General features: G+C 38.2%; 1 protein-coding gene across 1 annotated transcript in view; it reads left to right on the forward strand.

Annotated features, from left to right (window-relative positions):
• Positions 1-386: 386 nt before the first annotated feature.
• LOC104525644 (AP-2 complex subunit alpha-2) overlaps positions 387-14,136 on the forward strand; it is a 22,514-nt gene continuing 8,764 nt past the window's right edge. The window contains exons 1-5 of the mRNA XM_010168857.2: positions 387-477; positions 8,890-9,032; positions 9,669-9,862; positions 12,275-12,404; positions 13,410-13,511. Of these exons, the coding sequence (XP_010167159.2) occupies positions 387-477; positions 8,890-9,032; positions 9,669-9,862; positions 12,275-12,404; positions 13,410-13,511 (660 nt within the window). The remainder of the gene's footprint in view (positions 478-8,889; positions 9,033-9,668; positions 9,863-12,274; positions 12,405-13,409; positions 13,512-14,136) is intronic.

A 14,136-nucleotide genomic window follows, 5' to 3' on the forward strand; every position in this document is an offset into this window, starting at 1 on the left:
GGGGTTGGAACTAGATGATCTTTAAGGTCCCTTCCAACCCAAACCATTCTATGATTCTATAATCAGACTGAAAGTAAAATTCAGTTTTCTCTTGCCAGTTTAAGGAATAGAAAAACTGAAGTGTTTGTGAAAGTTGGTAACAAAGGAATCTTGGATTGATTGGATGCGACTGATACTGTCTTAAAGTCTGCAAAGCTTCTTGAAACACGGAGGTCCTTTTACCTTCTCAAATTCCCCTATAAAGTGGTGCTTAAGTTACCTCTATGATGTTTGCCTTCATCTAGTCCTAATACTGGAGAGTAATAATTCCTCCTGGTGTTCATGCAGCGTGGTTGGGTGGAAAGAAGCTTAGGGTGGCAGAGGGCTGTCCAAAGCACTGGATCCTGATGTGTGTTCTTCTGATTTCAGGCAAAAGTAAAGAAGCGGAGATAAAGAGGATAAATAAAGAACTAGCAAACATTCGGTCAAAATTTAAAGGTAAGTGACTTGATCCTACTAAACTATACAGATTTCCTCATCTGACATTCTTCTTCATTTTGGTTTTACATGTTTAGACTTTTTTGTCAATTGCTGACACAAGCAAAATGCTAGAGCAGGCTGTTAGAATAACTACTGAAAATGTTTGCTTAACGACAGACCTTCCTGACAGTCCTATGATTCTTGGCCACGGCAGAAGAAAACTCCTTCCTATATCAAAGAATTGAGCTACTGTTCACAAACTTTTTCTAATACTTTGCCTCCTAACCATGTGACTACTCAGCCTGTTTTCTTCCAGAAGGCCGTGAACTAGTTTGAAAAAACACAGGTGAATGTAATTATTTCCAGTAAAACTGAATCTCTTTAAACTTCTACTTCCCCTTCTCCCTCCGCTCCTGATCCCTTTAAAGAAGTAATGGGTTAAGCTGTCTTCTGGCAGAATGAAGATAAAAATGTGTAATTGAAGCCATACATCTTGGCCACTCCCATAAGCAACAGTAATACAAATTATTCATATGAAACAAAGGATATGCAGTGACTAATTCCATCCTCATGTGTTCCAAGAGGCAATGATTCACTTTTAAACAACACATGGTGGAACTCGTGCTATAACTGTATTCAAATTGTGTATGAGGCTTCACATTTTAAAGATTCTGAGGGGTTGTTTAGATGCTTTTGAATGGAGTTCTACCAGTAGTGGCTGTAGCAAGCATTCTGTTTAAGCAGATATGGGGCTCTGTGTGTAGCTAGATAAGGTGTTGCAGCGTGGAGGTCATCTAGGTGGCTTTAGAATTTGCTGTATTTGGATTAAACCTGTTTATCTTAATTATCCTGACTTAGACTAGTGTATCTATTTGGAATACTGAATGCATTAACAAAGCTTAAAATAACTTTCCTGAACTTCATAGTGATCTGTTGTTACTTTTTAAAGTGGTGTATCTCTTTCAAGGCATATGAAGACCTGCAAACACTTGAGTGTCAACAACAGCTTGGAAGGGAAAAGTTGACCACAGTGTAAGACGCTCACAAAATGTTAATTCTTCTAACTTAGAAGATCCCACATGCCTCTGTGCTAATTCAGAAGTTAGAAATTTCAGCATACTTTATCCAATTCTGTAACTTTAGTCATAGGGTAACTGAGAAAATTTTAATCACTGTATTTCTAGGGTAAATAGAAAAAGGAACTTTCATTCAGTCATCTCCCTCTGCTGTCATGTTGCTTTTTAATCCCTTTTCAAAGCAAAGCTTCCATCTAACATTTATGTTGGTCTGATTTTTGCCAAAAGTAGTAGGCTTTGCATAGTTTGTTCTACAGCCTATTCTCCATCACCCAATCCACGTCTAAAACTTGTCTCCATTTTCCAGTCGTAGTGACTACTTGTGTCCATTTTCCAGGCAGTGACCAGCAGATACTGCCTTCATGTACTACATGTGTGCACACTGAGCAGCTAGCCCATAGTTCGAGGGTCTACTAGAACCTGCATGCAAGAGTAACAGCTATTTCTTTTGGTTCCAGATGTATGATCAAAGTGGATCGTCTTATTGCCTAGTAAATTTAAGCATAAAATGGTAATTTTAAAATAAAGCAGCTCAGTCTCCAAGCAAGATCTATACTAGACACTTAAATTAAGTGTGTCTTTTAGATAAAGAGACTGAGTTTAGTCAAAAACTGTTTTAAGACATTTCTGTACACTTAAGAGGTTAGTCAAAGTTTCATGTTACTTTATCTTTCAACTAATTTCACTAGGTGGTTGGATCTGGAAATGCAGCCATAAACACTGCTTATTTTCTCTTGGTCTGTGTTTGTAAAACTACTTGCTGTCAGGCAGCAGCATTATCGCTTATCAGCTCTTGATGAAATTCATTTCAGCACCAAAATTCTTAATTGTTTTGGCAAGACAAGTTTTCCTAGAAAGCAGCACGTCACATACCCTGTAGATACATTAACAGTTACTCCACCTCTGCTCTTCTGTCATCGAGAACAACTAGAGGTTAATGCCTGGCTGGAAACCTTGCTGCAGTCACATGCACAAATCTAGTTCTTTCAGCAACTTCACTGTTTTTTATCTTGATTTGGTTGATGGACAAACTTTAGTCTGTTTGCTAATCCATTTTTCACTAATAAAACTGGAAGCTTTGATCAAACTGAGTCTTCAGTTTGCAGTGAAGGTCTGAAAACTTCAAAAGGCATTAAAAAAAAATTAAAGTTATGGAAGATCCTGTAGAACCTCACTGCCTACTGTATGTTCTGTTGTGCTTGAAGCATCAAGGAGGTTCTGTCAGACCTGCTCGCTTCACTGCTAACCATGCTGTGGTAAAGGAATGCAATAAGGAACTGCAGAAAAGTTCATAATAGTTAAGGCTGTTGAAATACTGACTTGCAGGGATATGGTCCAGTTGTTACTGTTTGTCTGTGGTCAAATCCTATTAAACAATCCTCTTTAGGTAGGAGCAGTCAGTTACTAGCCCAACTCTTTATGTTTGCACCTGATGTGAAAAGCTTTAATCACAAACTGAAGTGGGGAAGGTAGATTCAAACCCGTATTCCATATGAAAGCGACGGTGGCTTACATGTGTTGAGTAACACAAGTTAAACTCCACTTGTGTCCGTCCACACCCACTAACCTGCGTACGTCTGTAAACTTGTGAGTGTGAAAGAAGTGAATCTGTGGATTGTTTGGGTACCACAGCAATCAATGCAGCCTTTAAAATGAATGCTAATAAGAATTATGCCTTCTGAGTGCACTTCCTGGCAAAGTGCAGTCAATCTTGCGCGTGGATCACAGGATGGACACTGACACGCGAGTCGGTATTTTGCCAGCGTCGGTCGTCCTGAGTCTTGCCCTGTGAAGAGTCTACGAACATGCACTCAGAAGGTTGCTGATATCACCTCTAGTAAAAGGCTCCTAACACACGATAGAACTAGGCTTCACTGTTCTTTTCTGTGAAAGTCTTTATAAAAGCAGCAGTATAAGCCACTGTAGTACTAACTTCAGGAAAACTTGGCAGAAATGAAGCTCGTAGTGAACTGAATTCTGTCAGAATAGCGTTCTCTGGTTAACATCGTTAGTCTGGTAGCAGTGTTGTATCACTGAGTAATCCTGGGCTAAAGAGCTGCTGATGGCACAGTTCATAAACACGTGTTCAGTTCTGTTCCTCACTTTTGCAAGGTATTTCTTGGCTAAGGTACAAAACCAGTTAAAAGTACAGGCACTGTAGATTCTGCTCTGTTAACCATGATGCGGGGGAAATTATCGTAGGAGCCTTTGGCTGTGTAGAGCCATGAATTGGGTGATGATCATAGAACAGAGGTGCTTTCAGCTAAGTAGTGCAGTGGCCTTAGCCTCTGTACCTTGGGTAGCATCCTTTAAACACAGTTTAAATAGTTTGGGAAAAATATCGGCGTGTGCTCATTCGTAGCTTGAGTGAAAGATGAAACCTTCCCATAAGCTAATCTCCATTATGGCTACTTTATTACTGAATTTGTTTGGATTTTTAGGTGAAAAAAAATCTTACTTAACTGAAGACAATAACTTGACGTAGCCTGAAGGAAAACTAGACATAAACATCACAATTTGGAAGACACTGGGTTTGGACAACTTGTTGTGTAGCTGCTTGAGGCCTTGAGAGTGTGAGGAGGTGATAGCTGTGTATCTTTCTGCTGCAGGAGTGGTCCTTCCTTGCAGAAGGATAAAAATAAACAGACCTTCATAATGCATTTTATTCTTGGTTGAAGTGGAAATCATTGTTTAACCTGGTTTCTTTTTATGTAGCTCTGACTTTTAAAGATATTTTAAAATAATTTTGATTAACACAACTGTGTGACCAGGAACTTAAGATGGAGTCCCTTGCTGAATAATTATGGGGAATACCAGTGCCCTGGGTTAATTACCTGGCCGCAGATACAGCTGTTGGACTGGCTGTATTGCTGCAACCTGGGAAAGGTCTGACTGTAAGAAGCAAATATGTTCTTGCTTGAGACTAGCATAAGAGACTGGCATACCACAAGAATCTTGTCCCTGCTCTGGGCCTTTACACTCTCCAGCATACTCTTGCAGTATCTAGACCCCACTCCATGGGACTTCCAAGATATATTCTCATACTGTTACAGACAGAGGCTAAGTATTTCTACTTCTCTTCTGTCATGCAGGTAGCTGTCAAGCCTGTTACCTGCCTTATGTTTGGATAACCTGTTATTTAAAATACCCTGTACTTAACAGGCCATACGTTTGTGGAACTGTTGGAACATATACCATGTCTTTAGGTTCTGGTCTGGCTTCTGTGCTTCAAGCTCAGAAGGAATCTAGAATCTCTGTGCTTAAGGTGACTTTATCTTTTGTTTCAGCATGAGGAGGCTCCATTGCGGAGGTCAGTGTGTCCTTGGTGGTTGCTTTAAATGCTGCTGCATTAACTGAGATAAGATACATGTAGTAGGGAGAAACTAAAGCAGTGTAATAAAGCAGAAGTTGTAGGACTTAATAGTATTTTTCTCTACTTCACACTTCCTTTTTTTTTTTTAACGGGTTCAGACTGTAAGCCGATTTTGCTCCCATGTTTGAGCCAAACTAGAAGTCTGGCTGTCAGACTAGTAATTGCTTTGTAAATGAGTGAAAAAATACCTGGTTTATTACTTTGTTGTGTAATTTTTATTTCTCAGAGCAGAATTTGCACACTAATGAAACTGCCCACAAATCTATAAGCTGTTTCTGCAGTCAGAGGAACTCTGTTCTCTCCTTGATTCAGATTTGTTCTTTTTCCCAGGTCTGGCATTAGATTTTAGTTTTGTTCTGACTGCTTAATAGGGTTTGTGTTACAAGGGTGGCTTCTATATTCTTCTTACCTTTTTTTACTTCAGCTCACTTGTTTTCCCAAATTCCAGTTCCCCCCTCTGGCTGGGAGCAGGCTCTGTAACTGTGCAGCAGGCTACTTTTTAAGTACACTGAATTAGATTCAAAAGCAGGTGCTGTTTTTTAACTCATGGTCCAAATTAGAGACAGAAGATGCTGCCTGGGAACAAAAGGGACTCATAATGCATTTGTGCCTTATTTCTTCCTTTTTGGAAGGCTGTATGAAAGGTATCTATGAGCAATGAAAACCAAAACTTCCCTGTTGAGATGGTAGAGAGGTGATGCACAGAAATGTGAGAGTAATTCTTTCTTAATAATAGTACTATTTGCTGATTAGCTGTTAATAATTTATTTCTTAGAAAAATGACTAATAAACTTTCCAGGGAAAGCAAGTAGCCTTTGAAATGCCCACTGTGCTGAAAAGCTGCTGACGTGTGCTCTGAATCCTTCCTGTTTCTGCTGACTTGATTTGCAGTACTTGCAAATGTTCCCGAAAGCGTTTAAAAATGAGCTGAGTTAAAAGAAATTACTGTGTATTGCAATAAAGATAACAGAACACGTGAAATTTCCTTCTGCTGTTGTTCAGATGTTTGCTTGAGGCGAGGGGAAGTGGTACTATTTTAGCACATGCTATTTTAGCAATGAGACTTGTTAGTAATGTTTAGAATAGAACCTCTATAACTCTGAGTGCTACATAGGAGGGAGAGGAATTGAATAGTTAAACTTGAAATTTCAATAAAGAACTGAATCAAAGACTTCCTCAAAACACAGCTGGAGTTAGACAGCTACAGCGAGACCTTTGACTGCAATGCGCTTTTTATTTTTAAATTGCTCAGCTAATTAAATAATAACATTTTTAAAAAGACAGTTATGTTCTATTATTTCTGGGAACTAATAAGACTTTACAGAATAGTTCTAATAACTGTTACTTGGCTTAGTTTTTAAGCTTGCCTTTTATTCAGAACTTTCAGATTTCCTTCAGTTCTGCATACAAGGGACAGAAGCTTCTGAAAGCAGTCAGTGAACTATTTTTCTGTCTTAAAAAAATGTTTCCAGTACTGATTTAACAATGTTGTTCTTTGGTAGCACGTGGTGGAGAAGGAAGCTATTTTTTCCTTCTTAGTAGGACGGTGATATGCTTTGAGCTTGATTGCATGGCATGGCTTCCCTCAAAAATACATCAAATACCTCAAGATCCAAGGACCTTGCTAATCTGCCTTCTTAAAATACTGGTCTCTTGCAAGAATATAATGCTTTAAATAGCTGGGTCCTAAACCCGAAAAAAGGAGTTGCCAAACCATGACAAATACTTTGTGGTGTAAGTCAGTGTGGTTCAGAATATACGTACTTCCTTCTGTGTGTGTTCTTTGTTCAGCAGTTGGGTTGCTGTATTCTATACTCCCTCTTCCCTTCTGATCTCACAAGGTCAACACCAGAGACATTTGAGAATATGAGAGAAGAGGGTTTATACTTTTGTCTTTTGTGTGTTGCTGATGGGTTGTGCACCAGTAGGCAGCTGCAGTTCAGTCTCTGGGACTCCAGTCTTGGAGACTGGTGGTAGGGGTTGGTTTTGTCACTTATGATAAAGTTCATATGGAAACTACTTTCAGATGCCTTTTGGTGTATCAGTATCCCTGAGAGAAGCAACTAATGATATTAATGCTATTAAATACCATAGCAAGTCCTCAATTATATGGATCTCAGCCACCAGAAGAACACTGACTAAAATGGATCAAACTTATTTAGTGTCCCGCTCTGTGTATCTCAATGTTATCTGGTAATGGTGTCCAGCGTCGCCTGTTTCTTTAATCAGTTTAGTTTATAGTGGTCAGGTTTCTGTTGGTTTTATACAGTCAGTGAGTGTAGTGTGACATTTATGGGAGCTCTAGATGCATGAGGCCATCAGAAATCTAACCTGCTTCTGCAGCAATGGAAGAAGGAGAAACTTCTATACTGTTAAGATTCTTTTTTATATATTCAGCTTCCTATTACATAAATCTGAAGTTTTTTTAAAAAATGCAGCTTGGAGCTTTTTTGGTAAGGCAAATGAGTTGGGGATCTTACTCAAGCTTTACTTTATGCACTGCTATTCTGGCTGAGCTTGCTCCTCACTAAGGAATACACGCTGACCTGATAGACTGGTTACTCTGGGCCCAGAGTGCAGAGGCTGAGGAGCTGATATGGCCTTTTAGGCAGCAGCATCTATCAACATTTTGCTACCCTGACTGAACTCTGTAGCATTCAGATACAGATATTTTTATATATATCTTCTTTTTTTAGATATACTAAATACCGGATAATAAAATTTTTAAAAAGACAATTTTTTGTCTTTTTTTTACCGGATACTTCTTTATCTCCTGGTTTACAGTAGGGAGAGAATGTTCTGCAAAAAAAAAAATGTTTGTTCATATGTAGCCCTTTTCTTCAAGAAAAGCAGTGTTCTTCCTGATGAGCTGTAAGCTGTACTATCCTACGTAGCTTTTACAAGCTTTTAAAATACAGCAATACTGCAGCATAAGGCCAAACCTATTTAGGGTACGTTTTTCCTCTAGAACTGAAACACTTGTGAACACTTTAATTTTACAAACACTTTACAGCTCTCAGGCTAGTCTAATTTCCTGTGGTTTTTTTCAAGGCTTTAGGATATGCCTCTATCATTCCATCTTTTTGTGAAAAGACTTGCTGTTTTTATGTTGTTTCTACTGAGGTCTCCACTGTGGTGCACTTCAGGATGTGTGTTAAGACCTTTTACTGTGATAAAGGTTTAATAGTTGCTTTAACAAGAAAACATGTGTATGGAAGACATATAGCTGCTCTTAACAGAAACAAGAAAATAAAAACTGAGTAAACATTTAGGTACTGCTTCTTAGGAAGAAAATACTTTAAGAATATAGCAGGATAATTCAGGAACTAGATGATAGCTTTATTTAATGAGTGTCCTTTAGGATATAAATGGAATTAACACTAAAATCTTCATATTTTGTTGTTGTTTTTTTCCCCTTAGAAATTAATTTAAGATTTAGATAAATATTTAAAACTAGTATTATCTGAATGTCTTGTTGATTCAGTGACAACTCAGCTTTTTCAGAGTTATGCATTTTTCTGTCTTGGACCGTTAGGAAGAGTTACAAGCTACCTGTGTTCTATGGCTGGAAATAGTTTGGTTGTTTTTTTTTTAAACACGGGAGTAGTTTGTTTGTCTGACATCTGTTGATGATGGTTTGTGATAACTTTCCTGTGTTTAGCATAAAATGATGTAAAGGCTTATAGTTCTTTAAGTCAGAGTGAAGTGGGTATATTTAGCATTTTGCTCACTGTAGAGCGAATAAAAGCTGAAATAATTAATCTAAAATTAGTGAAATTCAAATACTGCAATAGCTTAACCCTGAGTTTGTCACTTTTTTACATACATAGTGAATCAAATCTCAATCTTGATTGCTAGCTACAACTCTAAGTCTTGTACTGTGAGATCTGATGAGGTACCTCAGTGGAACTGAGAGGCAGGGGAGGAGCCAGGTACAGGGATAACATAGGTTTAATTGTTCTTTGTTTCCTTGCTTTCCAGGTGACAAGGCTCTGGATGGTTACAGTAAGAAAAAATATGTCTGCAAACTGCTTTTCATCTTTCTCCTGGGGCATGACATTGACTTTGGTCACATGGAGGCTGTAAACCTGCTCAGTTCCAATAGATATACAGAGAAGCAAATTGTGAGTAACTCGGTCTCTATAAGAGATAAGCTGTTCTGTCTAATATCTCGCCTCAGCTATATAGTTTGTAAAGAACTTTGCTTCATTCCCTCCTGCCCGTCTTAAAGCCTTGTTTTGAATCTAGCAGTGATTCTGAAATGTAAACACCTTGCATGCACAGGGAATCTTGTACAAATTGTAGAACTTAAAGTGTGCACTCTGCATAAAATTATTACTCTTATTAAGAGACTACCTTGAGTCTTGCATTAAAAGGTAAGTAACCTTTTAATTTTCAGAATATCTCTTTAAATCTTCCTAGTTAAGTTTGTGTTTATCAGATACATGTAACTCACTAGTGTCTGAATAATAAGCTAAATTATTGATTTGTTCCTATTCATCTAAAATAATCTTTTGAGTATATGCTGAAGTAGATTGATGAGACACTTAACTGATAAATTAGACTAACACTAAACTTACTCATTTTTATTTAATTCACTTAATCTTTCTAGCCTTCACTATGCTATCCAAATATCTATTTCTGCCCATGTGTTTGGTATTGGAGGAGATCTCTATATCTCAAGGAATTACCTGTGGCATTAACAGAAAACATTTGTGTTGGCTAAAATAAATTTTCACTTTCCTTTTTCCGAATCCCAGGGATATCTCTTCATCTCTGTACTAGTGAACTCTAACAGTGAGCTGATTCGTTTAATAAACAATGCCATCAAGAATGATCTGGCCAGTCGCAACCCCACCTTCATGGGGCTTGCTCTGCATTGCATCGCTAACGTGGGCAGCCGGGAGATGGCCGAAGCGTTTGCTGGAGAAATTCCAAAAATTCTTGTAGCTGGGTAGGTATGACATGTGTCCTTCAGATACACCACCAATAAACCTTTCTGACAGTTTGGTTCCTTTGCAGCAGCTTAATCCATGCTTAGACCTTTGCAGCCCTGGGCTTGCAGTACAGATAGTGACAATTTCCAGTAACTGCAGGTACTTTGATAAACCTTTGATATACCTTGCTTACATAAGTGTACAATTAAGACTATGTCAGTATCTTGAATAGGCTTTTGCAGCTTTGTTGTGATCAAGTTTTTGTTCTGTATAAATGTGTGGCAGTGAACGCCCCTGAAATGTGTATGTTTTACTTTCCTTATCTCTCCTGATGAAAGAAAAAAAAAAAAGAACCTAAATAGATGTTTACTTTACAATTTTTTGTTATAAACTGAAGCTTTTATTTAAATATTTGTGAATTCATAAGGAGTGTGAGAATATTCTGGTGTGTGAGCTTTCTTGCTTCCTCTACTAGCCAAGTAAAAAGCAATTCCTGTAAATGGCAAATAATCACCGTCAGTTTTCTAACTTGCACTTTGAAGTCCTGAAACAGACCTAGCAAGTGTCTGAAACTGTAGTTAAGTAAATCTAAAATGAAACTTGTGATTGCAGGGCTAATTTACTTTGAAACTTAAAATGTCCAAGTGCAAACAGTGCATTTAGACTCTTATGGATATGAAATGTTTTGGAATGCACATGGATCTTGTTTTATAACAAGCTAATGTCTTGCATTAATATAAAAAAAATAACATGTTGTGTAAGAACTGTATTAATGTTCTAAATGTCAAGCACTGGAGCTTGCAAATGTTGGAAATGTGCTTGCTTATGCAACGCTAATTCTGATTGTGTCTGTGCACGGAGTTGGTGACAAAAGGAAGGATATAATGTGATACCTAGTTGTGGCAAAAGTCTTAGGAAATGCTTCTGAACTCTTGAAATAGTATCTCTGATATGGCACACTTGTTTTTTTGCAGAGCTGAAATGTAGTATGGGCCAGAAAGAGAAGAACAAGCAGCTAGCACCTGATGCTCAGTATGGGTCTGGTCTGGTGGAGGAAATGGGGGAGAATCTATCCCATAATTCCACCTTTCTCAGACATTAAATTCCCTGTGTAAGGGCACATGTTTAGAGATGGAACATTCTGAGACCTGTCAGGCTGGTTGCTGCCCTGTCCTGCACTGCCCTGGCTGGGTGCTATTCTCCATGTAGCATAGCGGAGACAATGCTGCAGTGATGAGTCATGGTTTTTAATAAGATAACCTTAAAAAGTTCCAAAAATTTTACTTAGGGTCATAAATTGTAGACAGACGACAGCACCTTCAGTTCAGGCTTGTTTGAACTTTGAGCTGTGTTTCTGAGATCAGTCCTCAGGGCCTCATTCCTTTCGCATTTCTAAGAGAATATATGTAAAATATGTAGGGATATGTGTCATATCTAAGTGACCTGTGCAGAATCAGCACTGTCAGTTACATTTGCAAAATTAGTGTAACTCCCTTGGCTTGAATATAAATTAGAGGTAGGGAGTGGAGGAATAAGTTTGGAGGTGTGTTGGGTTTTTTTGGTTGGTTGTTTTTTTTTGTTTTGTTGGGGTTTTGGGGGATTTTTTTGTTTGGTTTTGGTTTTTTTGTTCCTCCCCCTCCCACTCCAAGATACAACTTGATCTCATGGTAAATTAGTAAATTCATAAAGAATAGATGGGCTGAACTTCTACTGGGGATGTGGAGGTTTCTGGATGTTTAACCGAGATTGCAGAGTATAAACTACCTCTGAAAACTTTCAGTGCTAATTATCCGTATATTTTTTAGCTGTTGTTTGGGCAACATACAAAATGCTTAGACTAGGTTGTGAAAAGGAGTTCACTGACCTAAAATAGGAGGATGCTGCTCTTAAAATAGTCCATTTCTGTGCCGACAGTATGGATGGCAAGATGAACAGACTTGTGGGTTGCATGTTTGGTGTTAGCCAACTTGGATGCTGGCTGGAAGTACTGGAGCTGTTGAGTAGTTACACAGGACCTATTGGGAGATCCAGCTTTGGTCGTGTGCATAATGCAGTGTAACTTAACTCTTTGCCTTGAGTCACTTTGGAAGGAGCTTGTTCTTGTGATTAGATGAGTTAGTGCCTCTCTAATAATGAACTTTCAGTTCTGGTAAAAAGATGTGAAATGTCACTCTAAGTTGCAAAGAATCATTATAGAGGCTACTAGACATATGTAGTGGTTGAAAATTTGACTAAACTTACTGGACAAAATTAAGACAAACAAATACTGTGACACAGGAATAATTTTGAGAACTTCTGTTTCACCCTCTATTGAAAAGATGCTGCGTGGCTAGGAGTGCTGAGTCAGTGGAAGGACTGACCTAATGCTGGCCTGCAAGTATCGCTGTGACTTCACCACTGTATTTTAAATCCATATTTATGTCTTGCAGAGATACTATGGATAGTGTGAAGCAGAGTGCTGCCTTATGCTTGCTGCGTTTATATAGAACTTCTCCTGACCTTGTCCCCATGGGAGACTGGACGTCTAGAGTGGTGCATCTCCTCAATGACCAGCATTTGGTAAATCAGCTTCATTATGCTTCTTGGGTCTACTCTCTATAGAGAATGTTGTCACTTCTATTAAATACACTATTAATTTATTTCTTCTCGAGTCTTTCAAGCAAGTGCGTTGCTGTTTTCTTCAGGTTTGGGGAAAGAAATGGAAAGAGTTGTCCTTTCTTTACTTACTGTATATATTAACTTTTAATAAAGCTTTGTTTACCCTCTTTCTTGGAGATAAAAGAACGGTATGCACAAGTTCTTCTTTTGCTCTGGCTGTAAATAAATTTATTTTGTGCCTTGTGATCCTAAGTCATGTTGCATAGATGTAATACTAATTTTCCTAGGCCTTTTAAGATTAGACCTGCACTAAAAATACAAGACCTGATGTGTCAGTGCTTGGACTTTCTTGTCCTATGGTGTCCATGTTGTCATTCTTATCTTGTGGGTTCAGAAGAACCTATTGTTATAGATAAGAAATTCAGTTTTTCCCCCTGTCTAGTTGCTGTATGTAAGTAAGGCTATTAAAAGGCCTGTGCTTCAGCAGTAGTAAGAGTGTTTTAGTCTGCAGTAATACACAACGTTTGTGTTATACAAAGCCTGCTCTTAATGTTGGGTTGTCAGAATTCTTTCCTGGATATGTGTTGCATCCTATTTCTTCTACTTGTGCTTCTCTTGTGTAGTAAGACAACCTGCACCCAGGCGTTATTTTAATGTATCTCTCTGTATTAGCCAAACGTGAGGCAAAGCTAATACAAAAGTAGCATGGAATGCTCTGCAAGCATGGCATGTTGTTGGAAATCCTGTTGGATTTTCAAGATGTGTAATTAGTCTAGCTGCTAGCCAAATAAAGGGCTTTTTAATGTGGGGCTTTGCCAAAGCTTAGTTTTGTTGTATATTAAAAAATACTCAAAGTGAAAAGTGTCAGTGGGCAGCATCTTAAACTGTTACAAAATTGAAGGTATTGCTTTGGTTTTTGATTTGGGTTTTTTTGTGTTGTTTTGGTTTTTGTTTTTTTTTCCATAGGGTGTGGTTACTGCAGCTACAAGTCTGATCACCACTTTGGCACAGAAGAACCCAGAAGAATTTAAAACTTCAGTCTCCTTGGCAGTGTCTAGATTAAGCAGAGTGAGTCCAATGATAACCCTGACAATACTTCACTGTCGTTTAGTTTACTCAGCTTTCTAGGTCAGATTAGCTTACTGTTGCTTATTTATGCGGCTTTCTAGGTCAGATTAGTTTAGTGTACCATTAAAAGTGAAGATGATTCAGTTTCACTTCAGATAGCTGGTTCAGCTAATCTCTTTTAACACTTGATGTTTACCAGGGCAGAAAACTGTATTAGCTTGCCCAAACTTTCTTGGTGTAATCCTTGCTGTGCTCCAAGTCTGCGTAGCAAAAACATGTCTTTCTCTCAGCTACTTGTATTTGAAATGATCCTTGTGATGCAGTTGAGTTTTTAGTCTTCATTTTATGTTACTGTAACACCAAGAAGTAGTTGGATCAACTACAGTTGATTCTGCAAACTTCTGCTCAGAACCCTCAAAAATAGAACCTGTACTTTTAACTTTATCTAAGCTTCTTACCAGATGAATCTTCCTATTCCCTCTTAGACCCAGATTTATGTGGCGTTATACTCAAAATTACTTCTAGTTCAGAGAAATTTAGTTTATTTTCAGATATGAAGATTTTGTCTGATACTTCAAAGGAAGGGAGTGCTGAGGGAAGTGCATAGCTGTTCTGTAATGGAGCA

Source organism: Antrostomus carolinensis, unplaced genomic scaffold (genome assembly GCF_000700745.2).
Source record: "Antrostomus carolinensis isolate BGI_N321 unplaced genomic scaffold, ASM70074v2 scaffold7405, whole genome shotgun sequence".
In the NCBI taxonomy this organism is placed as follows: domain Eukaryota; kingdom Metazoa; phylum Chordata; class Aves; order Caprimulgiformes; family Caprimulgidae; genus Antrostomus; species Antrostomus carolinensis.